The sequence below is a fragment of the Aquarana catesbeiana genome, linkage group LG03, assembly GCF_042186555.1.
Source record: "Aquarana catesbeiana isolate 2022-GZ linkage group LG03, ASM4218655v1, whole genome shotgun sequence".
In the NCBI taxonomy this organism is placed as follows: Eukaryota; Metazoa; Chordata; class Amphibia; order Anura; family Ranidae; genus Aquarana; species Aquarana catesbeiana.
The window spans coordinates 197,882,049-197,908,504 of record NC_133326.1 but is presented as its reverse complement, the minus strand read 5'-3'; the positions used below and the strand labels follow the sequence as shown (position 1 = coordinate 197,908,504).

The 26,456-nt window shown below is 39.0% G+C and overlaps 1 protein-coding gene across 4 annotated transcripts in view; it reads left to right on the top strand.

The window, feature by feature from the left end:
* CELSR1 (cadherin EGF LAG seven-pass G-type receptor 1) overlaps positions 1–26,456 on the top strand; it is a 254,144-nt gene that overhangs the window by 174,373 nt on the left and 53,315 nt on the right. For all 4 annotated transcript variants that reach the window (XM_073619707.1, XM_073619705.1, XM_073619704.1 and 1 more), the window contains exons 8-17: positions 703–828; positions 1,329–1,495; positions 6,713–6,898; positions 7,051–7,164; positions 8,966–9,140; positions 10,181–10,322; positions 12,800–12,920; positions 14,075–14,258; positions 15,495–15,596; positions 25,457–25,551. In XM_073619707.1, the coding sequence (XP_073475808.1) occupies positions 703–828; positions 1,329–1,495; positions 6,713–6,898; positions 7,051–7,164; positions 8,966–9,140; positions 10,181–10,322; positions 12,800–12,920; positions 14,075–14,258; positions 15,495–15,596; positions 25,457–25,551 (1,412 nt within the window). The remainder of the gene's footprint in view (positions 1–702; positions 829–1,328; positions 1,496–6,712; positions 6,899–7,050; positions 7,165–8,965; positions 9,141–10,180; positions 10,323–12,799; positions 12,921–14,074; positions 14,259–15,494; positions 15,597–25,456; positions 25,552–26,456) is intronic.

Below are 26,456 nucleotides of genomic sequence, written 5' to 3'. Positions count from 1 at the left end.
GCATACCAACAAAGCGTGTTTATTGAACGCCGCAATAGGGCAATGGGCAAATTGCATTGTCTCTGCGTTGGGATGCATAAGCAGTCCAGAGCAAATTATATAAACTTTCCTTGATTGGAATTAGAGACGTAAATTAAGTGAGATGGTATATTGTATGCAATGATTTAGAAGCATACTTTGACTACACTTTTGGCATTGCTTTTAAAGAGGAAGTAAACTTCCTCTGCTGACATTTACCATGTACCGTTTAGGAGATATTTACATTACATGCAGCCTGTGAAATCACTGGTGCATGCACTCTGAAGGAATGGCTGTCTGTGCCATTCCTTCCTGTGCTGTAAACGGCGCCTCCCGCACACATGCATGGGAGTGACGTCATTACTGCTCTGGCTAGCCTGCGAACCCGGAAGCAAGATGGGTGAAGATGCGGCGCTGGAACAATTTTTATTTTAAGGTAAGTTTTTACATAATGTGCTAGTATGTGATGCATACTAGCACATTATGTCTTTACCTTGCAGGAAGAAAAAAAAAAGTCCAGCGGTATACAACCGCTTTAATAACGGCCTAAACAATTTTTCAAGCAATATATTTTTTCTCTTGGTGTTTGACACTGTTAGTAATCAAACAACAACAAGCAGGTATAGACAATTCAATGTGTCCACTTAATATGCACTAATCTGGGTTTCTATTGTTTGGTTAAAGGTTGTCCTGCAAAGAGGAATTTCTGTGACACCAGTGTTTGTCAGAATGGAGGTACCTGTGTTAACAAATGGAACACCTACTACTGCGACTGTCCTTTACATTTTGGAGGGAAAAACTGTGAGCAAGGTAGGTGACAATGCATTAGTTAACTGCTGCCTAATAATATAAGACCTAATTTGTTAATGATTTATTATGGAGCAGAACTGCATGAAACTTCATGTTGTCCTTCATTCTGCATCATAAAATCCAAGTTCCAAGTTTTACATTTTTTAATGGGAGATTTATTGTTTTTGAGCAATGTGTGTTTATTATTAGTAAGGGAAGTAAAGTGAGATGGAGCTCACCTGGAGTGATCGGGGGAATTTTGGTTTGTGTAGAGAAACTTGATAGCCTGATGAAATTTTATTCAATTCATGTGGTAAATATTTCTAACATCAAGCATTAGGATGGTTTATGCTTTGCTGTGAGATATCAATGTTTGTTTTAGTTTTATTGAGTTGGCCATTTTTAGCATGCTTTAGCCAATTACTACTGCATGTAATAAAATGTTTTTTTCAATTGCACTCCAAGCTGTAATAAAATCTAGTTTGAAAAGTATGCCAATAAAATTATACTTGCCTTTTCAGTTATGCCGTTTCCACAACGTTTTCAAGGAGACGGGATTGTTATATGGACTGATATAGAAATTACAGTGTCTGTGCCATGGTTTATCGGGCTGATGTTCAGAACCCGTCAAGCAAGTGGCATTTTGATGCAGGTTAATGCAGGGTCTTCATCTAGGATTAATATCCAGGTAAGGATCTAGATTTTTCCTTGTAGCTAAACAGTATTGTACTTAGCAATACTTCCACAAACAAAGCGTCAGCAAAGAAATCCACATCCAGCTCTGGGCACAGGAACAACTTTGACTTTACCATTAATGCAAGCAGATTACTTTTTTTTTTGCATGTGGTTCAAGGTCACTGTCTTGACATAATGATTTTTATACTTCTACAGATTAAGAAACTAACCAACAAATATAAGCTATAAAAACTGGTCTGTTCATAAGAAATTTCTGGCTATAATAAACTAAATTTCTGTAGTAGTAATGTTGTCTTTGAAGAGCTTTTTATTTATTGAAAAAAAAAAACATATGTAAACATAAGAGGAAAACATGATTGTAAAGTTCTTTAGAAGTCAGTTTAACATGTTTGAACAGCCATTAAACCTGTTTTTATTTTAACAGGTATGGACCTGAAGTGTATTTGGGGGGTACAGTTTCAGTCCTGTGATTTACTTGTTATAAAGTATATCCCGTGTCCTGCTAATTGCTCCTTACTGTAGAAGTCTTTTCTTCATTGAAGCCAGGTCTGCTTCAGAGTGCTGAATTTCCAGTGCTGCATGGGTTAACTCAGGGGTCATTGTCCTCAGGGCCCACCAACAGGCCAGGTTTTATGTATTACCTTGGGGAGATGCAGACTAGAATACTGCAATCACTGAGCCGCAAATGATATCACCTGTGATGTATTTCAGTTATCTTGCAATCCTGGCCTGTTAGTGGGCCCTGAGGACAGGGTTGATGACCACTGGGTTAACTGCCTCGGGTCTGACATTGACATACATTGAAAAAGTCCCAACAATGGCTGCCGGCCCCTTTTGTCCTCTCCTCCATTTACATCCCTCCTTGCATTCCACCTCTTCCCCCATTCACAGAACATGTTGCATTCTGTAAAAAGGGTACACAGAGTGTTGTGAATGGAGGGGAGGGCAGAAAGGTTCTGCAGTGTACTTCAGTTTTAGACCAGATCCAGTTAACCCATGCAGCCCTGGAAGTTGAGTGCTGTGATAAGAGAGTAAGCACACAGTAAGCAGTTAGCAGGGCATGGGATACACCTCCTTTGAGTAATTTCAAACAAATTTTCAGCTTTAAAGCATTACTAAACCCAGGACCCTGCGTTCACTACATCTGGTCTCTCACAGTGCACTGAACATGGAAATTCAATTGTTTTAATAAATATAAACTGCTAAATACCTTTTTTCATCATCAATATACTGTATAGCATCTTACGACTTCTATCAGTTCCTGGCCAAGCACTGGTTGCGGCTTGTAGGAGTTTTCATTCTCCTCTGCCTGTTCTGTGAGGCTGTATGACCCCTGACCCTTTATCTGGACGGTGCTGATTGACCCTGTGCTGATCACATGCACCCTCCCAAAATAAAAAAAAAAACACTCTAGCAAGACACACCAAACTGAGCATGTGCAGAGTGCCTCCTAGGGCTCTGTACTGTCAGCAGATGGATTGAAGACAGGATCAAACAGTCTTTACACGATGCACAGGATTAACCCCTCAGGTTCCCCGGTGAATATAACAAGCTTGCTTTACTGCATATACAGACTGATTTTACTGTTGTGGGTTTAGTAGCACTTATTATTATTAAGTATGCAGTAAGCTCAGAAAGCAGTTATTGGATTAGGAAGTGTCACACTAATACCTCTCCAGGGTTAGAAAGCCAAATGTATTTTTATATAGATTTCATAATCTGTATTGAGCAGCTCAAATTTTTTCTCAATAGCAATACTAAACTATCGACAGGTGAAAAGCTGTTCTACTTTTTAGCAGCAGTCCTTTTTATAGGTAACAATTTAGTATAACCCCTTTGCGCCGACCATACACATATATGCGGCCTTGGCTTTCAGGGGTTATACCGGGATGATGCCCGCAGCTGCAGGCATCATCCTGGTACCGTTTTTTAGAGCGGGTGATCGGCTTTCCAGGGATAACAACCAATGCGGCTAAAAGCCACTTGATTGTTATCCCGGAGGAGCGGGAGGGGACATCCCCCCTCCCGCCACCTCCCGCCGCTTTTACCGGGCCCACCGTCCCACTGGGAGACCCCATCTGTGATGCGCCACTTCCGGCGCCTAGAGACAGACTTCGTTCCAGTCTCCTGTTTACTCGGCTGCCAATGGCGCCGGATTTGAAAAAATATACAGTATTCAGAATTGCCGTTTTCAGCGATCTGAATACTTTGAAGTACAAAGGAGGGATTGGAGGTCTTTTAGACCCCCGATCCCTCCATGAAGAGTACCTGTCACCACCTATTACTGTTACAAGGGATGTTTACATTCCTTGCGACAGCAATAAAAGTGATCTTTTTTTTTTAAACACAAATATAAAAATGAATAAAATAAATAAGAGAAAAAATTTTTTAAAGCGCCCCCGTCCCTGCGAGCTCGCGCAGCAAAGAAAACGCATAAGGAAGTTGCGCCCGCATATGTAAGCGGTGTTCAAATCACACATGTGAGGTATAGATGCGATCGTCAGAGCGAGAGCAATAATTCTAGACCTCCTCTGTAACTCTAACCTGCTAACCGTAAAAACAACTTAAAGTGTCTCCTATGGAGATTTTTAGGTACCGTCGTTTGTCGCCATTCCACGAGTGCGTGCAGTTATAAAGCGTGACATGTTTGGTATCTATTTACTCTGCGTAACATCATCTTTCACATTATACAAAAAAATTGGGCTAACTTTTTACGATTTTGTTTTTTTAAATTCATGAAAGTGTCCCTTTTCCCAAAAAGTTGCGTTTAAAACACCGATGCACAAATACCGTGTGACATAAAATATTGTAACTATTACCATTTTATTCTCTAGATTCTCTGCTAAAAAATATATATAATGTTTGGGGGCTCTAAGTAATTTTCTAGCAAAAAATATAGATTTTATGTCAGAAATAGGCTTAGGCATGAAAGGGATAAACATATTATGCTGCAATGTCTGACCATGTTGACATCAAAGAACTAAATATGCACAAAGCAGAGAGAATTGTGGTCACAGGTCTTCACACACAGGTAAGCATGTGTTCGCTGGTGTTAGTATGCGGGTCTGCTAATGCCTGAGTGAGTTGGTGAAACTGGACATTATAGAGTCAGAGGAATTTGGACTGTTTTGCTGCTCATCCCCTGTAAAGGAAAGAAAGCAGCATTCAAAGTTCTTCTCAAAAACGTAACTGGCCTATGTGTGTTCCTCATAACATTCTCTCTGATGTATTACCGTAATTTTATTACAGTCTGCAGTAAAATAAAAGCTCCAATGTGGATACCTGAGGATCACCCGTTCCTTGGCACCAGCTTTTAATTTTTTTAAATGAATTAAATTCTATTAGGCATTAAAGTAGAACTATAAGCAAAACCTTTTTTTTCCCCCTCTTTTTTAGAGTAAGGGAGGGTTATATCCCCTGTCATATTTTTTTTTTTGTCATCTATGTCCCAAATTAAGGGAATTCCTTGGGGACCCCCGGGCCACCAGAACTACCGCGTTTCCCCAAAAATAATCATTATGACATCTTTAATCCCAAAAATAAATCTTAGTTAACCACTTCATCCCCGGAAGGATTTACCTCCTTAATGACCAGGCCATTTTTTGCGATACGGCATTGCGTATCTTTAACTCACAATTGCACGGTCATGCGATGCTGTATACAAACAAAATTGATGTCCTTTTTTTTCCACAAATAGAGCTTTGTTTTGGTGGTATTTGATCACCTCTGCGATTTTTATTTTCTGTGCAATAAACAAACTAAACTGACAATTTTAAAAAAATAAAAAAATAAATATTTTTTTAATTTTTGCTATAATAAATATCCCAAAAAATAAATAAAAAAAACAAATTTCCTCATCAGTTTAAGCCAATATGCATTCTTCTACATATTTTTGGTAAAAAAAATTGCAATAAGCGTATATTGATTAGTTTGCACAAAAGTTATAGCGTCTGCAAAATAGGAGATCTATTTATGGCATTTTTATTATATTTTTTTTTTTATATTTTTTTACTAGTAATGGCAGTGATCAGCGATTTTTAGCGGGACTGCGACATTGCCACGGACAGATCGGACACTTTTGTCACTTTTTTGGGACCAGTGACATTATTACAGTGATCAGAGCTAAAAATAGCCACTGATCACTGTATAAGTGGCACTGGCAGGGAAGGGGTTAACGCTAGGGGGCGATCAAGGGGTTAAGTGTTCCCTAGGGAGGTGTTTCTAACTTGGGGGGGTGTACTGACAGGGAGTGCAGAGAGATCGCTGTTCCTAAACACAAGGAACAGACGATCTCTCTGAACGGGTATCTGTTTACATTGACAGATCCCCGCTCTGGCTCTCAGTGTAGCGATCGCCGGTGGACAGCTACAGCGATTCGCGCAGCCAAGCCAACCTGCTGCAGTATAACTGCAGCGGCTGGTCAGCAAGCTGTTAGTCATTGTAAAAATATGTAATCGGTTTTGTAAAAAGTTTATATAATGTCCAGTGTGTCTCCTTTTTGTAACTTTATAAAAAGGTTAGATAATGTCTAGTGAGTCTCCTTTTGCAACTTTGTCCAAAATACCTTATTTACAGCGCCCCGCTGGGCGCTCACATGATCTGCTGGAGCTCTTCATCCCCGGTCTGAGCACTGCAGAGCGAGAGGCCGCTGATGTCAGTCGGAAAGAGTGGAGAAGATCTCTGACGGGTCACGTGAGCGTCCAGCCGCATTTTAGATAAGGTATTTTCGACAATAAAGTTACAAAAGGAGACACACTGGACATTTATGTAATCTTTTTACAAAACAGATTATATGTTTTTTACAACGACTTTACTAGGGCTTATTTTCAGGGTAGTGCTTATATTGCAGCCCTCCCTGAAAATCACACTAGATCTTATTTTCGGGGTAGGGCTTATTTTCGGGGAAACACGGTAGTGTCCCCATTGGAAGATTTCCCTTCTATTACTTTTCTGGGGACAACCCAAAATTTGAGATTTTCTTTTACTTTGTTTACTTTCTTTTACTTTCACTTTCAATATTGTAAACAAGACAATAGGGAAGGCGAATCTCCTTAACAGGGCAGAGATAGCAATAAAAACTGACAAGTGTTCTACACTCTGCACTGTATCCAAAAAAACTGAAAAAAAAGTTTTGCCTTTTAGTTATACTTTAAGCTTAGCTTTGTACATTATACTAAACAGAAATTCACTCCCATTTATTTTGAAATAGGTGGTAAGCAATCACATTCAGTTTGAAGTGTACAGTGGCATCAGCCATATAGCTAGTATGAAAATCAATCAGACCAGAGTCACTGATGGCGAATGGCATCACCTTCTCATAGAACTGAAAAGCTCGAAGGATGGAAAGGACATTAAGTATCTGGCCATTATGTATCTGGACTATGGAATTTATCAGGTAAAAAATAAACAATACAAATGTAGTTTGTGCATTTGGTGTGTGTGTGTGTGTGTGTAGATATCTTTTTATTTATATACAGTAAACACCAAAGCTCACAAATAGCTTGGAAATACTATTGGAAAACATAATTGTTCTTGCTGTCTCAACAGAATTCTGTGGAAATTGGTAATGATCTGCCAGGACTGAAACTGAAAACCATCTTTGTTGGTGGTTTATCAGAATCTGGTGGTCTCATAACGCAGGGATTTAATGGCTGTATGAAGGTGAGTCTAATACAGGGGATAAGTTACTGCTGGCCCAAGGCATTTTTTTTTACTACATGGTTCACTTATATATGTGATATATGTGATTACTAACTAGCACTTCTGGAATCCCATCATTTAAAATAATTATCAAGAGTGTTTCATTTTTGATCAAAATGCAGCAGACTTTTCATAACAGTTCTACTTCATTCTCAAATAAACAACACAATTGCTCTTTTATTGCATGCATTTGCATTTTGTATAGCTGAATGCCAAATTTCCACTCCATAGTGTAGTACTATTAAAGAAATCAGTTGTACAGGGATATTTTGTTGTCATTATGGGGCTTATGTCTCATAAATATGCATTTTAATGTTCGTATATACGAGTGTAATGACAAGTTTTTGGCCAGGAAATAAGGAAGATAGTTACTATTGGTTTACTAAAATTGAGTTGCTTGTTTGCTGAATTCTACTAGTTTTTTGTAATTTAGGAGTATATAGATTGCACTTATATGACAGTAACCCTTGTGTTTGTTCATGTTACCTGGCAGTCCTGTGAGAAAAGGTAAGGGTGGAATTACCCTCATGTGTTTTTTGTTTATTCCATCTACATATCATTCTGTAACAGAAATGGGAATGTCAGTCATCTTTCACTTGCATAATTACACCTCCTATTTGTAAACCATGTTATGAACAAAAGTCTGCCTTATTCCCATGCTAGTAATGGTATAACAATTGTGAGACTGTAGTTGGCGTTTGTATTCAGCTTTCTCCTTTTGCTTCACTGACTTGTCACATTTTGCTTTGTTACGAAGAGCTTTAAACAGTAAGTCAAAGAACAATGCGCAGAGTATAGTGGCCCATGACAACTAATAAGCAGCCAACTTCTGTTGTCTCTCACAAAGTTATTGCTTTGGGTAACTACACTTTGTTGCTCTCTAATTTGTTATTAAATAAATCCTACAAATAACCCTCAATTATTAGTATTGATGAAAAATGTCCATATCTCAGAGATGGTCAACATGGATAGATGAAGCTACACACAGCAATTAGAGGACAGTTAGACTTTGGGAAACAATATGTTAACCAAAGGGTCATTGTTCCTCCAATTCTATCAAACATGCATACTCGCATCTTATTTCTGAGCTCCTAAAGCTGCCCTCACCACCAAGGGAATAGTAGACCCCTTCAACCCCTAACTCTGCCAAGAACGTCTACTAAATTTATAGATATTCTATAGGTTGCCTAGTTATTCTCAAATCCTGCTAAATTCTCTTGGAGAGAAAACGAAACCAAAATATTTTATGTTTAAATCTAATGTCTTGCCAATATTTATCTGATCTTAGCTTCTAAACAAAGAAAGGATTTTTACTCTGCCCAAGTCTTCAGGTGTTGGCTGCTGCTTCATTATACTATAGAAAGCACTGATTCCATCCTCTGGTACATGCATGTGGATTGGACCACACTAGAGGGAGGTGTTGGTGTTTTCTGGGGCAGCTCTCACTATAATTTCACAATTGTGCTGTGACACTTGGGTGAAGTTAAAAATCTAGAGAAAAACACTTCATGTATAGTTTTTTTATCAATAAAATGACCAGATAGGTGCCATATGCTAAAACAGGCAGGCTTTTGCACTGGTTTCCTGTATGTTCTGTTTTTGTGAGTTGCTACAAAACATCAGTGGGTATATCCTCCGCTGGAACTCTTCACTCATTTGAGCCATAAAATTCATGTTTCTCCATTATGTTAAAATTGGGAAAAAGTGATCCTTGTCATGCCATGCTCACACTAAAATAACTGGTATCATTCAATGCCATCAGGGGGTAAGAATGGGAGAAACATCAACCAACATAGCAACCCTAAACATGAATAAAGCAAATGTCTTCAATGTGGAAAGTGGCTGCGATGTAGATAATCCCTGTGATTCAAATCCATGTCCATACCACAGTGATTGCAGTGATGAGTGGACCACCTTTTCTTGTAATTGTGAACCAGGTAAGTGTTCATTATACTTAACAATGGTTCCATTTCCTGCTGGGTTCGGTGGGTAGTTTAATTTCGTTTTACACTGGAGCAGCTGTGACTCAAAGCCAATGGTCTCCAAACTGCGGCCTGTGGGCCAGATGTGACCCTTTGCTAGCTTTTATCTGGCCCTTGAGGCACTAATTCCCCCCACTGATGTCAGCATTGGGCACTATTCTTTCCACTGACGCCAACAAAGGGCTCTATTCCTCCCACTAATACCAATGATGGGGCATTATTCCACAGCCTACTGACCACAGGCATTGCCTGATTTTTTTTTTTTTTTTTTTTTACTTCAGCTGACCACCAAGCCTGAGGCATGGTTTACTCCCACTGACTCGGAACGTGTTAAATTCCCACTAGCCACGGTCCGACCCCCCCTGAATTCTGAAGATCAGTAAACTGGCACTTTGTTTAGAAAGTTGGGAGACACCTGCTCCAGGCATAGGATCTGTCGTTGTCAACCTCCTTTTAAAGTAATTTTCTAAAACTAGAAGTAGCTATTTCTAAGCTATACTTTATGATTTTGATTTTATTAGTCATCAAAAGATTTACTATAAATGTATTCTAAGGAATTGTAAGTAGATGGCTTTCATTAGTTTGGAATGCTTAAACCAATGTTTGTAGACCTCTTTTTAGGTGGGTAGAATAGTGATTTCTGTTCTAGAATGCTCAGTTGTTCATCTGTTTCTGTTTTTTAGACCCTAAAAGGTGATTTTTATAGTTGACCGTTAATATTACATAATGTTTAAAAAATGTTATTGGCTTTTAGCTTAGTAGCTGTCACTTACTGGCTATTTATTTCTTTTTTGATCACGATGTTAAGAAAGGAGGTCTGAAACAAAACCAGGCTATATAATGGGCATGACATGTACACAGTATATAGCCTCTACTTTTAAGACCCAAAAACATGTGACATTAATCTGTTTGTTGATCAGGTTATTTTGAAAGCTGTCAGTGTTTGATGTGGCATCAGCCCAGTAGCGCATGTAACTAAATCTTCTTTCCTCCAGGCTTCTTTGGAAGAGACTGCATTGATGTGTGCAGCCTGAACCCTTGTGAGCATGTTTCTACTTGTGCTAGAAAGCCAAGCTCTTCTCATGGATACACTTGTGAATGTGGAGCAAGCTACTATGGACAATACTGCGAGAACAAGTACGGAGGTCATATTTAATGACTACTGTTTTGCTCTAAAAAGATTTCTTGCTGTCATGACAAATGACAATTGATCGTGTATCTACCTATTCATTTTGACTTATCTTACATTTTATATTTATCTGAGTCAATTGTGTTTAATAAGACTTTTTTTATTTTTTAAAATTCTTCAGAGACAGTGAGGCTGATTTACTAAAGGATTCTGGAATTTTCACTCAATGCTGTTTGAAGAGTTACTTTAATTATCCAATCATTTGCAAATAAAGTACACAGGGATTTTCTGTTACCTGATTGGGCAATTGAAGTGAATCCTCACATTATTTTGTAGATATGTCATGTGAATAAATGCCTTAACTGCTTGTTGACCAGTCATTATACTGAGGCAGGTCGGCACGATCCGGCGAAGCGTCGTAGCTATACATCGGCTCATGGGATGGGGATAGCAGGCGCACACGCGTCCGCTGCACAGTGGGGGTGCCGATGCTCGTGGCCGACGGTCGCGATGACCGCCTGCCACGAGCGATTGCAAGGGACAGAACATGGAAGTGCGTGTGTAAACACACAAATCCGTGTTTTGTTCTGAGAGGAATGACAGATCGTGTGTTCCTTCCTATTAGCTAGGAACCACGATCCGTCACTTCCTCTAGTCAGTCCCCTCTCCCTTCAGTTAGAATCACCTCCCAGGGAACACATTTAACCCCTAGTGTTAACCCGTTCACTGCCAGTGATATTTTTACAGTAATCGGTGCATTTTTATAGCACTGATCGCTGTATAAATGCCAGTGGTCCCAAAAAAGTGTCAAAAATTGTCTGATGTGTCCGCCATAATGTCAGTCACGATAAAAATTGCAGATCGCTGCCATTACTAGCAAAAATAAAATAATAAAAATGCTATAAATCTATCCCCTATTTTGTAGACGCTATAACTTTTGCGCAAACCAATCAATATACGCTTATTTTTTTTTTTTTTTTACCAAAAATATGTAGAAGAATACATATCGGCCTAAACTGAGAACAAATTAGCTTTTTTTTAAAAAAAAAATTAGGATATTTGTTACAGCAAAAAGTACAAAATATATATTTTTTTTTTCAAAATTGTCGCTCTTTTTTTGTTTATATCGCAAAAAATAAAAACCGCAGAGGCGATCAAATGCCACTAAAAGAAAGCTCTATTTGTGGGGAAAAAAGGACATCAATTTTGTTTGGGTGCAATGTCGCACGACTGTGCAATTGTCAGTTAAAGCGACGCAGTGCCGAATCGCAAAAAATGGCCCAGTCATTCTGCAGCCAAATATTCCAGGGCTGAAGTGGTTAATGACCTGCATGACTGTCTACAAGATACTTTCCATTACGTTTTTATTCTTTCCTGTAATGGCAGAGCGTCAACCAGACAAAAAAATAAATCCAAAAACAGGGGACCTATTTATAAGTACATTAATAGAAGTGTACCAATTCTAAGAGGGAAAGGAAATTTTAAAAAAAAGGAACATGTAATGCAAAAAAAGTGTAACGAATTAAATTCAAGGAAAGTTTTTTGTGAGCTTGATCAGTAAATCTAAACATTCTAAATATTTATTTATTTATTTTTATTCTTGTATAAGTGATCACAGAATCTCTTTTCTAAGCTGCATAAAGGGCTTAGAAATCTGGGGGTGGAGAAACAGGAGGACACTAATCTTCCCAGTGAGTGGCTGTGGGTGGGGTGTTGACGTGTCAGCACAGGTCTGATCATTGGAGGACAGATAGGCTGTTCTCCCAGCACAGTCAGAAAACTGACCATGCTCCGATGGATGTGCTCTCATGCCAAGTGTGGTCCCTTTGCAATCGGAAAGCAGGGGGGTTGGCAGGATCACCAGGTATTTCACACACGTGAAGCTGTACAAAGAGGACAGGATACCGCTTAACACAAGTACATGGTACAGCAGATACATTACGTGAATATGAAATAATGGGATAACATATTCTTTGTCTTGCTATATATATTTATCTTGTGTCTAATGGCAAAACTTTTTATTTTTTATTTTTTTTTGAGTGTGCCTTCATTGTGCCCCTGCTAGGTAGCTGCTTTCCACCTAATGTCTTGGCAACCACTGTCGCTGGGACTAAGATGAATAGAGGGAAATTCTCCAAAGTTCCAGTACCAACCTTGCTTTGGAATCCTTTATCGTCATTTCTAGTTCTGTCTACAGAACGGGATGACATTACAAAAAAACCCCAAAAAACTTACCTTTACATACAGTATGCTTTAACTTTTGGCAGCCACATGGCCAATGATAGCTCAGTAGATTGTTTTTCAAAAAGACAGAATTGCAGGGGCAGGTTGTAATTATTAAAGTAAAAACATCCTGTTTTAAATGGGTTATCATTTTCGCAAAGCAAAAAAAAAGGTTTGGTCAGTTATAAATTGAATTGCGAATTTTGGAGTCATTTTTTTTTTCAAATTGAGTACATTTAATGCTTATTTTTTTTCTCTCCAGAGTGGATTTGCCCTGTCCTAGAGGCTGGTGGGGCAATCCAATTTGTGGACCCTGTAACTGTGATGTAAGCAAAGGCTTTGATCCAGACTGCAATAAGACTAATGGAGACTGTCGCTGTAAAGTAAGTTGTTGTTAGTCATGTTAGGGTGTATGTATTTAGAAATGTGACGTAAAATGCTTGCTGCATCAGTGGAATGTTTCATTGAATTTATTAAAAAAAAGTGTATATAAAAGCATATATGGCTATGTTATACATTTGATTTTTATAACCTCGTGATAAGCAAATGTGTTAAGTCAAGAAGTCTGGAATCAACGTTCATCAGTTATTTGAAGGCTTGCTAATAGCTGAACTGTGCTGAAATCCCATGAGTTATATACATGTATTGTTCCTTGGGTGAGTGAGACACACATGATGCAGAAGTAATACTAAAATACTACTTAAAACTAAAAATTCCTAGGAGTGTTCAGAACCACAGAAATGAAATGTATAAAGGAGTATTTGGCCCTGAATCAACATATGATCTAATATTTATCTATATTACACCTACATGTCTGTGCACATGCTTTGAACTGAAAATACTTTTGTTTATCCATCACAACATTTAAAGTAATATACCAAAAACGAAAAATGTAATACATTGTGGCCTACCAATCCTTAGATTTGATGGCTGCATTTGTTTTATTTTTTTAGGCTTTTTCCCCTCTGCTTCCACCTGGTAATCTAGCCAGTAACTCATCTCTTGTATTAGAGTGCCCCCCCCCACTCTGGAGGAAGGAGCACAGGAGCACATTTGGACAGCAGCTTTGTCAGTCTAGGGGGAGTGTTAAATCTAATACTTTATAAACAGTTACAGCACACTTTTTTTTTTCTTTTGGGATAAAGATTTTACATAATTAAAAGCTTATCATTTTAAGCACCCTTGTTTGTGGTTTGTGTCATCACTGTAACTGCAAGAGAGCTTGTTATTTTGAAGAACTGACTTACTGGTTGAATGACCAGGTGAAATTTGAAGAAAGATAACCTAAAAAAGGAAACAAATGCAGCCATCACATTTAAGAATTGGTACGCTGCTATTGAATGTTTGTTTTTGGGTTTAATACTGCTTTAACACAACAGCTATTGCACTAATGATGATTTGGCCTACTCAACCTTCTTTTTATACGCATATATGTTTTTGCACATATTGCATTTAGAGTAGTAAAACCATGTCCGTTACATTTTTCAAATTTTTTTTTCTTTTGTTTGCATTAAACTGTTTTTTAATCCTTTTGCAGGATAATTATTATAGACCACAGGAGAGTGATGCTTGTTACCCATGTGACTGCTTCCCATCCGGAGCTTATGAGCGTGGCTGTGACATGGAAACAGGACAGTGCCCATGTAAACCTGGTGTTATTGGCCGCCAGTGTAACCGCTGTGACAATCCTTTTGCAGAGGTTACTAATCAAGGCTGTGAAGGTAATGGCTTGATACATAATGCAAATAAAACCTAAGAATGAATGAAATGTCTAATTGCCACCATTTTTATGCTGGAAATTGCAGATGTATGATCCCGAAAGTATCCAGCATGCATTATTTTGAGTGTTGCTATGGGGCAGGGACCAGGAGTGAAACAATGCAGGTCAAAGGCAGGCATGGACCAAACTTTGCAGTATTTGGGTTAGCACAAGACAAACATATGCCCAATAATTGGGATTGTACTTTCTGAGCTGTTGGATAAATACTCTCTTTCTGATCTTGCAGCTTTGGGAGTGCTTGTTGGGCATCAACAGCATACGCAAAATGACCTCTTTGAGCGTTTGTGTAAGCCTATCCTAAGAGTTGCAACATTCCAATTGTACATGAGAAATTGTGGTTTTCCTATGCAACCTAAAAAAGATTTTATATTTAACAGTTATTAGGTTGAAAGTACAGTTGTTGGTGACAGCCGATTTACTGTCATCATGGTCTTTAAAAAAAAAAAATTCTAGTTGGGTTGCTGTGTTTAACTGCTTTTAACCCTAAACTATTCATCTTAATGAATTAGCCCATTAGTTTTATTTTTCTTTAAATCTGCAGGTTTTTCTTTACCCTTTAACTAGAAAAGATGCTTCTTATATAGTAAGGCCATCAGTCTGAACTTAAATTTTATTGAAAATGAGCATGATGAAAAAAGGATAGTATTTAAAAAAGGTCAGCGATTTGACATTGTGCGGATGTGTTGTGAGTAGTTTGTGCCCCAGCCCTTTCCATAGGCTTGCCATCTATTCTGCTGCCAAAATATGAAATGAAAGGAAGTCATGACCCATATGCTTTTCCATTAGTGGTATTTCCCTAAATCACTAGAAGCAAGTTCTGGTTTTGTTCTTTCTAAATCTGGTTGGCACAGGATGAGTCAATAGGTAACAGCTGCAGACACTGTGACATTTTTATTACTGTTGGCTACGGACCTGTAAGGTGACAGGAACCTAAATAATGTTCTACTTAAAGGGAATGATTTCTCTTCCATCATTGTTCTGTATAATAAGACTTGTCAGTCTTCAGTAACTGGCACGTGGTTGTTGTTTTACACAGTTGACATTTTCAGATTTCATTGTTTTGTACCAGAAATTACTATTTAAATGACTATTAATTATTCAGAGTGAAATTTACATCTGTCAATCATAAAGCTTTCTGGAAAACGTGTTAGTGATTATTTTTCTACCTTCACTGCAGTGATTTACAATGGATGTCCCAAAGCCTTCGAGGCTGGAATCTGGTGGCCACAGACCAAGTTTGGTCAGCCAGCTGCTGTTCCATGCCCCAAGGGATCTGTGGGTAAGTGAAACAATGAAACCTTATATGCAAGAAACATACAGTAACATGGAAATGTCCCAGAGGCTTGAAATATGTACTTCAAGCACAGATTGTGCATATGAAAATGTGTCACGCTGATCCTGCATTTTTTTTTTTTTTTTTATTTGTCTGGATATATATGGATCAAAGTGTGCCTTGAGCAATCAAATTTTTAATTTGGCTAATATACAAATTATGCTGATGGTTGGTTAACTGCAAAATTGCCTTTCACTAATACCTGGAAAGTTAAGCTTTAAAGAGTCTGTCCCCTACAAAGCATTTTTGGACATGCAAAGTGTACAAATTGTTAATGTAATTTTGGCCAAGACTTTTAATGCTCAGATTAAAGTAAATGTAAAGCTTTATTTTATTTTTGTTTATTATTAAAGTAATGTTAGACAGGGAAGAGGGGAGAGGAGCTGCAGCAGATTTGCACAGCACTAGATCCAGATGGAGCTCAGGTAAGTATTTAGGAACGGGTTGAAGGGCAGTTACTATTACTTTCCATTACTTTAATGCAGAGAATACATTAAGGTAAAAAAAATTATCTTTACAACCACTTTAATGTTACTTTAACAAGAAAATTGTTCTTGGTGCTGCCTTGCTGAATAATGTTTTGCAGCGTCCAGGCACAAAGCTTTATAAGGAGATCCAGCTCCCTGCTAAAAAGGTGTAAAATAAAAGTTTTCAGTATTCTTATTTTCTCTTTTATATGTAACAGATTTCCTTATGCCAAACTCCAGCAAACTGCTAAATACACCATTGAAATACATGCAAGAGATCTGTTTACGAAACAGTGTTTTTTTTTTTTTTTTGCTCCCCCCCCATTCTGAGATTTACAGAATGTGGAGAGTAAATGAAAGCCATCAAGAATTTGTATTTCTGGTATGTTGTGTTAAGGCGCATTTGAAATGTTCTATCTAATTTCCAAGATTATGGAGATGTTTTCTCAAATCTGATAAGACCCCCATATATTTGAAAATCCTATATAGGGATAAAACCCTGCACTATAAGGTGACATTTATTGTAAAAAAAAAAAAATGTTTTAAACCTCTGGCTCATTGTACTGTATAGCGATCGCTTAGTTGGTTAAGCATTGTTGCTAGTTCAAATTATGGCAGGCATGTAAAGCCAGACAATAAATTATTTACACTGAGTCATACCCTACTCCAGTCAAACAATGCATTTTTTATTGGCACAGTGGGTACAATGGGTACACCATTATTGTGTAAATCTTTGTTCAGTGACAGGTGACAACTAGTGATGCATAGTAAACTGATTTGGCTGCAGGTTTCACAAGATTCTTTGTCTTAACCGATAACAAAAAAGAATTCTATCAGTACAGTAATAAACTAAATAAAGGTATTTGTGAAAAAGTCATGTAAAGTAGGAAGTGCTTGTATACTTGGTTTAATTGATGTAGGAATAACCTAGGTTTACAGATGAGGAAAGGAATTACTCAAGTTTAAGACTGACCATAAATGGGAATATATCCCCCAATAGTGATAAGTGTGAAGATAGCTGACTGTCGACAAACATTTGTGACTTTGCCTCAGTCCTCAGCAGAAGCCAGATCTGCATATGTGATTCTGCTCATTCTTCCCTCTTGTGTATCCATACATAGGTTTTCCAATGAGTTAGAAATGTGTGTATGATAACATGAAAATCCATCATGCCGCGTACACACTTTCAGAATTTCCGTCAGAAAAAACTTGTTTTTTTCAACGGAATTCCGCTCAAGCTTGCCTTGCATACATGTTCTTTTACATTTAAATCCTACTTGCCACATGTTCATTAAAGGAAAGTAACCCTACACTGCAGAAATCTAATATATTCTATGAAAATAGTGACTTTCTAAAAGTCAATATTTGTATTCGATTAGACATGCTCCATTGCTCCTCATGTAACATTACTCAATCTTGGTGATAGACCAATCAGGCAACTAGCACTGAATTGGAAAATAGGGGAGAGTGTGTTTATATGTCCTTTACCCAGAAATGTATATTATTTGGAGGGCCTAATGCAGTACCTTTAATGGGCCTTTAATGACTCATGAACAAATTAAAATGTGTCAATGAAGTATGCTTCCTATGCATATGAGGGGCTACTTTTATTGAGCATTTGATTGGTGTGTATTAAGAAATAAAATGTGTTATCTTTTTTTTTCTCTTCACAAAGTTGTCATTTTATCAAGTTATTTCTCACACAGCATAGCCATACTTGCATCCCATTACACCTCATAACGCATTCTGCCATGCCTCCTGAGTATGAGGATCCCCTTCTCTTCACGCTCTGTTGCTCTGTATTCCTGGCACTCTGCCTAAAATCAGAGCCACTACAGACCACTCAGCTGACAGCTTTAAGATTTACTGTTGAAGGTGAAAGAAAGTGGTATTACCACCCCTAAACTGCTATTGCATTTATCTACAGGGGCCAGGATGTACACATATTGCAGATGCCATGCTTTGCAGCTTAGGCAGGATTTGTACCCACTGTACGCCCACTAATTACAACCCGTTGAAGAGAATGGGGGTGCTTGTGTGTGGTCCAAGGGGATAACGCATGTGGTGAGGAGGTGATACAGCGCCTCACCACCTGTCAAATGCTCTCTGAAGAGCATCACACATTGGAACAAGACATTTTGGTGACAGTATGAACTGGTGTGGTGGATATCAGGGAAACTGTGACTGGTGTGTGAAGGTGATCAGGGACAAGGACTGGTGACAGTGTATAAAAAAAAAGTTTTTATGTTTACATTTTGTCACCAGAGCAGTACAGTTCACCATAGTTACACTGTAGCTCTCTGGGGGGTGGTGATCGGGGTTGTTTACTACTGGTAATGTGATCACTGTGATTGGTCACAGGGATTACATGGTACCAGGGTCAATCACAGCCGTCTGGTACCCCAATCTTTAAACCGATGTGTCCACCAGTCAGATCACACCGTTGTGCGGCCCTGAAGCTGTACACAAGCACCCATTCTGGGAGGGCATACAGGTATGTCCTCACAGAATGCCGATTGTCCCTCCCAGCCATTTATGTACAGTGACCAGGTGGAAAGTGGTTCAAGAACTTTTAGAGTGCAGTGGTCGGGATTATGTCATATGCAGCCCAACGAACAGAGTGCAGCATTTAGAAGTATGAAAAGTAAAAACCGTGCAGGACTCAAGAGTGCATAATGCATAGAGTGAAGGAGATGGGAGTGCATAACACAGAAAGTGCAGGGGTCAGGAGTGGGTTACCCAGGAAGTACAGAGCCACTTTACAGAATTCAACCAAAAACTAACGCCCCTCCCAAGTACATAGTTACATAGTCTGGTTGAAAAAAGACACAATCCATCGAGTTCAACTAATAGAAGGGGAAACATTATTTATTTATTTATTTTATATACATTCCTATATACACAATCCTTTACCCACAGCTGGTCCAGAGGAAGGCAAAAAAAAACCCCAATGAATCTTGATCCAATTTGCTCCAGCAGAGGGAGAAAATCCTTCCTTATCCCCCAAGAGGCAATCCAATATTCCTGGATCAACTTGACCTATAATTATTAGTATCCAGTTATATTATGTGCATCTAGGAAAGAATCCAGGCCTTTTTAAAAACAATCCACTGAGCTAGTCAGAACCAGCTCTTGGGGGAGTATATTCCACATTTTCACAGCTCTGACTGTGAAGAAACCTTTCTGTATTTAGAAATTAAATCTATTTTCCTCCAGACATAATGAGTGCCCCCTTGTCCTCTGTGATGACCTTAAAGTGAATAACTCAACACCAAGTTCACTTTATTGACCACTTATGTATTTGTACATGTTGATCATATCCCCCCTTAATCTCCTATTTTCAAGAGAGAAAAGGGAAAAATGGTCTGGTGTCACCCAAAAAGCACCTCCTTCCAAATATATACAGAAAAACACAAAAAGTCGCCCGGTACTTTAAATGAGGTAAATGCGATTTTAGCCAGTCACTTGACACGTAAATACAGTATCAAAGTTTATTAAAAATTGTTATGTATACATGAACAACCAAAATTGCCAAGCCGGTCAGCTAATACATACAGCATAAAACAGTATCATTACACTTGTAGCACTATAGATGTGTATATTGCTATGCACAGGCATAGAAAATGACCCTACGCATTTCGCAAGACCATGCTCGCTCGCTTCATCAGGGGTAGATGCGTGTGTATTACATCTGTAAAAAAGTATGAAAACCCAAATGGGTATCTGCACAATGATGGTATTGTGACAAATGGTCAAGGGGGTCTGAAGCACAAGGCCCCATACTTACCAACGGCTAGGTCAGACTACCAGATGCTGAATACCCAGAGGCGGCAGCAATAAGCATCCTCAAGCGTATTTAGAGATTAAATCTCTTTTCCTCCAGACATAAAGAGTGCCCCCTTGTCCTCTGTGATTAACTTGGTGTTGAGTTATTCACTTTAAGGTAACTATATTGACCCCTTATGTATTTGTAAATTTTGATCATATCCTCCCTTAATCTCCTCTTCCCAAGAGAGTAAATTCAGTTCCTCTAATTTTGCCTCATAGCAGAGTCCTCCATGCCTCTTATGATATCTGTCTCTCTGGAGTCTATACCTCTCGTAATGCAAGAAAGGATTTTGCTTGCTTTGGAAACCGCTATTTGGCATTGCATGCCATTATTAATTATTATGATCTACCAGAACACCCAGATCCTTCTCCACCATTGACTCTTGCAGCTGTTCTCCTCCTAGTATGTATGATGCGTGCATGTTCTTAGCCTCCCAAATGCATAACTTTACATTTATCAACATTAACTACTTGTGGACCGCCCACATATACTGCGGCAGGGCTGCCACTCTGCACTGGATCACGTACCTAGTATGTGATCCGCACTCTGGGGTGAGGGGGGCGCACTCTTGCTGTGATTCACTACAGCACAAGCCAATCAGCGGGATCCGGCTGCTGATTGGTCGTCGACACCCGCCGATCGGCACCAAAGTAAAAACCGTCAGTGTAAACAGTACACAGTATACACACATTTAACCCTTTGATCACCCTAGATGTTTAACACTTCCCAGCCAATGTCATTAGTACAGTGACAGTGCATATTTTTTTTTAGCACTGATCAATTGTATTGGTGTCACTGGTTCCCACAGAATGTCAAAAGTGTCAGTGTCAGAATGTCCACCACAATATCGCAGTCCCACTATAAATCACTGATCACTGCCATTACTTGAATAAATAAATACAAATTCCAGTAAATATCCCATAGTTTGTAAACGCTATAACTTTTGTGCAAACCATTCAATATACGTTAATTGAGATTTTTTGTTACAAAAAATATGTAGCAGAATATATATGGCCTACATTTTTTGAAGAAGTTAGATTTTTTTTTTTACAAAATTTATTTCGTTTTTAGTGGAAGTTTTAGAGCAGAGTGTAAAAAATATTGTTTTTTTTTTTCAAAATTTTTTGTCTTTTTTTGTTTATAGTGCAAAAAACCCAGCGGTGATCAAATACCACCAAAAGAGAGCTCTATTTGTTGGAAAAAAAAAAATACATTTTTTTTTCGGTTACAGTGTTGCATGACCGCGTAATTACCAGTTAAAATAGCGCAGTGTTGAATCGCAGAAATGACCTGGTCATTAAGGGGGTAAAATTTTCCAGAGCTGAACAGGTTAAACCTCATTTAAGTTTAAGCTTGTAAGTTAGAGATGTTATGTAAGGATATTATTCCACTGCATAGCTTGGTTTCATCTGCAAACACTGAAATAGTACTTTTAATCCCGGACCCTATATCATTTATTAGGATCTTAAAAAGTAGGGGTCCAAACACTGAGCCTTGGGGTACACCACTAACAACCCAAGACTTTTCAGAGTATGAATCATTAACCACTACTCTCTGAATATGGTTTTTAAGCCAGTTTTCTATTTATATCTATTTACAAATACCCCCCTCCCCACGAGCCTATACTCCCCTCAGTACAGGTCTCCCCTAACATCCCTAAAACCCCATCTCAGTACCCCCCCCCCGGTACAGGCACCTCAATATCCAGATCCCCCAAGTACCCTTTCTCAGTACAGACCAGACCCTTCAATACATACCCACTTCCTAGTACCGACACCCTTTAATGCAGTGTCCACACCACACCCCTCTAAATATGCCACTGATAGAAGGTGATTGGTTTGGGCCCAGTAGCTTTGCACACACTCAAACATGACATCCCCAGAAGTCTCTAGGCTTGGGTAATGACTTAGCAGATCACTGATGCATTCCACCAGCTCTGTGTTAGAAAGCATCCAATTAGTTTAATGTAAATCACTGTGAGACAGTCCTGCACGGACAAGGTATATAAACTCAAGCTGAATTATGAGACCATTTGTTTCCTATTAGATGGCAAAATATCTAACATTTGACTTTGCTTCTTTAACCACTTCAATACAGGGCATTTTCACTCCCTTCCTGCCCAGGCCAATTTTCAGCTTTCAGCGCTGTCACACTTTGAATGACAATTGCGCGGTCATACAACACTGTACCCATATGATATTTTGATAATTTTTTTTACCACAAATAGAGCTTTCTTTTGGTGGTATTTGATCACCTCTGTGCTTTTTATTTTTTGCGCTATAAACAAAAAAAGCCTGACAATTTTGAAAAAAAAAAACACAAAAAAGCCGAGGACGTCATAGGACGGCCACCCAGGATGAGAGAGCCACCTTGCGGGTGTCATTTGACTATACGCGGGATGGAAAGAGGTTAATAATATGCGATTATAACACCCGATTGCACCTGATAGATGTCGGCTAGTTATTTTGTGTAGGAGTATTGAAGGAAGTGCATACATGAACACTCTGTCTGTCTGTCTGCTCTTTCTTTGTGACAGTTTTACTGTGTAAAATGCTTGCTTCCACTCCAGTTTGAAGAGGAAGAGACCTAGCTAATTGTATTGTTATCAGACACACAATGGTGTTTTGTAGTCACTGGCACCAGTACACGTTTCAGGTGTAGTTCAGTGCACATAATTACAACATAACTTGACATTTATAAATAATTGTCAAGTTATGTACTTGGGGGCTAAGAATATGCATGCATCGTACATACTAGGGGGAGTACAACTGACGGAATCAATGGTGGAGAAGGATATGGGGGTTTTGGTAGATCATAAGCTTAATAGCATGCAATGCCAAGCTGCGGTTTCCAAAGCGAGCAAAGTCCATTCTTGTATTAGGAGAGGCATGGACTGCAGAGAGTGAGATATCATTTTGCCCCTGTTCAAATCATTAGTAAGACCTCATCTGGAATATGCAGTTCAGTTTTGAGCACCAGTTCACAAAATGGACATTGGGGAACTGGAGAAAGTGCAGAGAACCAAACTGATAAGATGCATGGAGGAACTCGGCTATGAGGCAAAATTAGAGGAACTGAATTTACTCTCTTGGAAAGAGGAGATTAAGGGTGGATATGATCAACATTTACAAATACATAAGGGGTCAATATAGTTAACTTGGTGGTGTTGAGTTATTAACTTTAAGGTCATCACAGGGAAAAAGCGATTTCATCTCCAAATACGGAAAGGTTTCTTCACAGTAAGAGCTGTAAAAATATGGAATAGACTCCCAAAAGAGCTGGTTCTGGCCAGCTCAGTAGATTGCTTTAAAAAAGGCCTGGATTCTTTCCTAAATGTACATAATATAACTGGGTACTAACATTAATACGTAAAGTTGATCCAGGGATTATCCAGTTGCCTCTCGGGAGATCATGAAGGATGTGGGTATGAGATTGTACAATTTTGTTTTTTCTTCTCTTTTACGAGGGGGTGCTGATAAGTATTGAACCTTACCCAGAAAAAATTGAGATCGGAAGCTGTAACTGCCACACTATTCTACATACTCCCACAGGAAGTCAATGCACTTGCAACATCTGTCCTGCAGCTTCTTAAGTCCCTGCAAATAAAATTCTTCCAAATGCTGATGTAACCACTTATTTGCAGCATTCGTTTTTTGAAATTTGATAACAGATGATATAAAGCCAGGCCGAGCAAATAGAGTGAATGAGGCATCACTTGGAAGCCTAAGGAGGTCAGTTTTGCCGTTGTTTCACCTGCAGTGTGTGACGAGGCGTTGTCATGAAACAGGATGACACCTTTGGAGAGCTTTTCCTCAACATTTTTCCTTGATATTTTGCCTCAACTACATCAATTAAGCACAGTAATATGTTGCATTGATGGTTGAACCCTTTTGGAGGTAGTCCCAAAAAACTGTTGCCATTGCTTCTGCACTGACCTTTGCACACAGAAGTTCTTTGACCCGGGGGGAACCACTGTGCCTCCATTCCTTAGACTGTTCTTTTGTCTCAGGATCATAACAGTAGATCTATGTTTCATCACCAGGTACCTGTTTGTCCTGGAAATCGGACTCAGTTCTTGCAAAATGTTCCAAAACAGCCACCAATGTCTCCACACGTTTCCACTTTTGTTTGGTTGTCAGTCTTTTGGGATCCACTTTGCTGCAAGCTTTCTCGTTTCTAATTTATGGTGGATAATGGCACCAACTCTCTCACATAATATTACCAGATATGTAGCAATACTTTTGGCTGAAATTCGGTGGTCCTCCATGATCATGTCATGGATGGCTTTCACATTTGCAGGAACAGAGACAGAAACAGGCCTTCCACTGGGTTTCTCACTTTCAACACCGACATGGCCAGTTTTAAAATTGACAACCCAACGTTTAACTGTTGTATACGAAGGGCCACTGTCACCCAAAGTTTGTGACATTTCATCATGGATCTGCTTTGCACCTTTTTCTTGGAAAAACAGGAACTTGATTATGGCCCTATGCTCTTCCACATTGACTTTTTCTGGAGGTGCTGCTATGTTCACTTTAGACCTGAAAAAATAGAGAAGTTAAAATCATAGGTTGTTGATTTTTGCACCTTTGAATATAGACAGATTGGCCAGTACACCCTGCACATTACAGCTTCCTATCTCAATTTTTTCTAAGTAAGGCTCAATACCTATCAGCACCCCTTTGTATTGGTTGAACTAGAAGGTCAGGTTTCAACCTATGTAACTATATTACAACATGCTGTAATATAGACTGAAAGGGGTTGTAAACCCTTAGGGTTTTTCACCTTAATGCATTAAGGTGAAAAACCTCCTTTAGTGTAGCAGCCCCCCAGAGCCCCCTTTTACATACCTGAGCCCTGTCTTTCCAGCGCCGGGAACAAGCACATCTGCTCCAGCCGGTGCACCGGATCCTAATTGGATAGATTGATAGCAGCGCAGCCATTGGCTTCCACTGCTGTCAATCACATCCAATGAGGCAGGAGCAGGTGGGCGGGGCCGTGTCCTGCTGTTTGCATCAATGGACGCAGCAGCAGGACACGGGAGCGCTCTCACACGAGTGTCCCCAGGGAAGTGCTTCCCGGTGGGGCACTCAATGGGGTAGGAGCCGGGAGCGCCGCCAGGGGGACCCCAGAAGAGGAGGATCATGGCCACTCTCTGCAAAACCCTTGCACAGGGGAGGTATGTATAACATGTTTGTTATTTTAAGAAAATAAAAACCGAAGCTTTACACTCACTTGAAGGATGATTTTACAAGTGCCTAATCAGGTGTGAGAAAGGAGCAAATAAGGTGCATTTCCTGTTCAAATCAACAGATACAGCAGAGCACAATATTATGTACTAAGTGGTGATTTCTAATATCTATGTCCGTGTAAATATTTCTTTATGATCATTTTACTTATACATACACTATACACAGCTAAATTGTTTGGTTTCTGGAGTATGAAGTACATAGAAATAGCATGACCGTGATGAGATCTGATTGAAGTTTACATGCATTTGTTCTCTGTAGGCAACGCGATCCGACACTGCAGTGAGGAAAAAGGCTGGCTTCCTCCTGAACTCTTCAACTGCACCACACTGACCTTCTTGGAACTGAAAACTCTGGTAAGAGCTTTACTGAGCTGCAAAAACTCCGGATCCATTTTAACATTACAGGCTTGCTCTCTTTGCTGCTCCGAACACACAGTACAGAACTGAGATGCATCAGATTCCACAAAGTGCTACTAACCAAAATGGAGACTATTGTGTATTTTACTGAGGAAGAGGGATTAGACATTATTCTTTTTTGACAGCCACTTGTGATATAATAAGGCTAGAAAACCTAATGCAGCTTTTCCCCAAATGCTCTGCCAATGAATAAAAGTATAACGAATGTTTCACCAGCTAATGCATGCCATATTACTGACTCTTTCTACTTCTATATTTTAAACAATATTCCCATAAAAATGTAATATTTTCTCATTAAAACGGATATTCACTGCATCTGAGCACCACACACCAAAACCACTATTTAATTCATGTTTTTTAATTCAAAGCTAACTCTCCCATTCATCCATGTCTCTATGCTTTATTTTGCTGAAAAATCACTTTGAAAAACAACCCTCTAGCATTTCTGACTGTGGCCATCTTGCGTAAGGGCAGATGATTCATGTTACATTTACTTCCTGGAATCCATCTGCCCTCAGCTCAAGCATGCATGCAAGAGAGTGTGCTTAGCTTAGAAAACCCCTCCTACCCTCCTACTGACTCTTGGAATGTATGACATTTGTTTAGGCAAGAAACCAGGAGGTGACTGAAGAAATGTAATAAAAAAAAAAAAAAAAAAAAGTTTAAAACAAGTAAATATGATATACTTTCCTATCTCTTTACTGATGCTAGCAGCATGAACATTACAAAAACAATGCTGATTGGGAGAGATTAACATCTTTTAAAGTAAAGCTGAAGTGCAACAAGCAATTTCAGAATCGGAGATCAGCAATGGTAGCCTCAGAGTTTCTTTTGTGACAGGT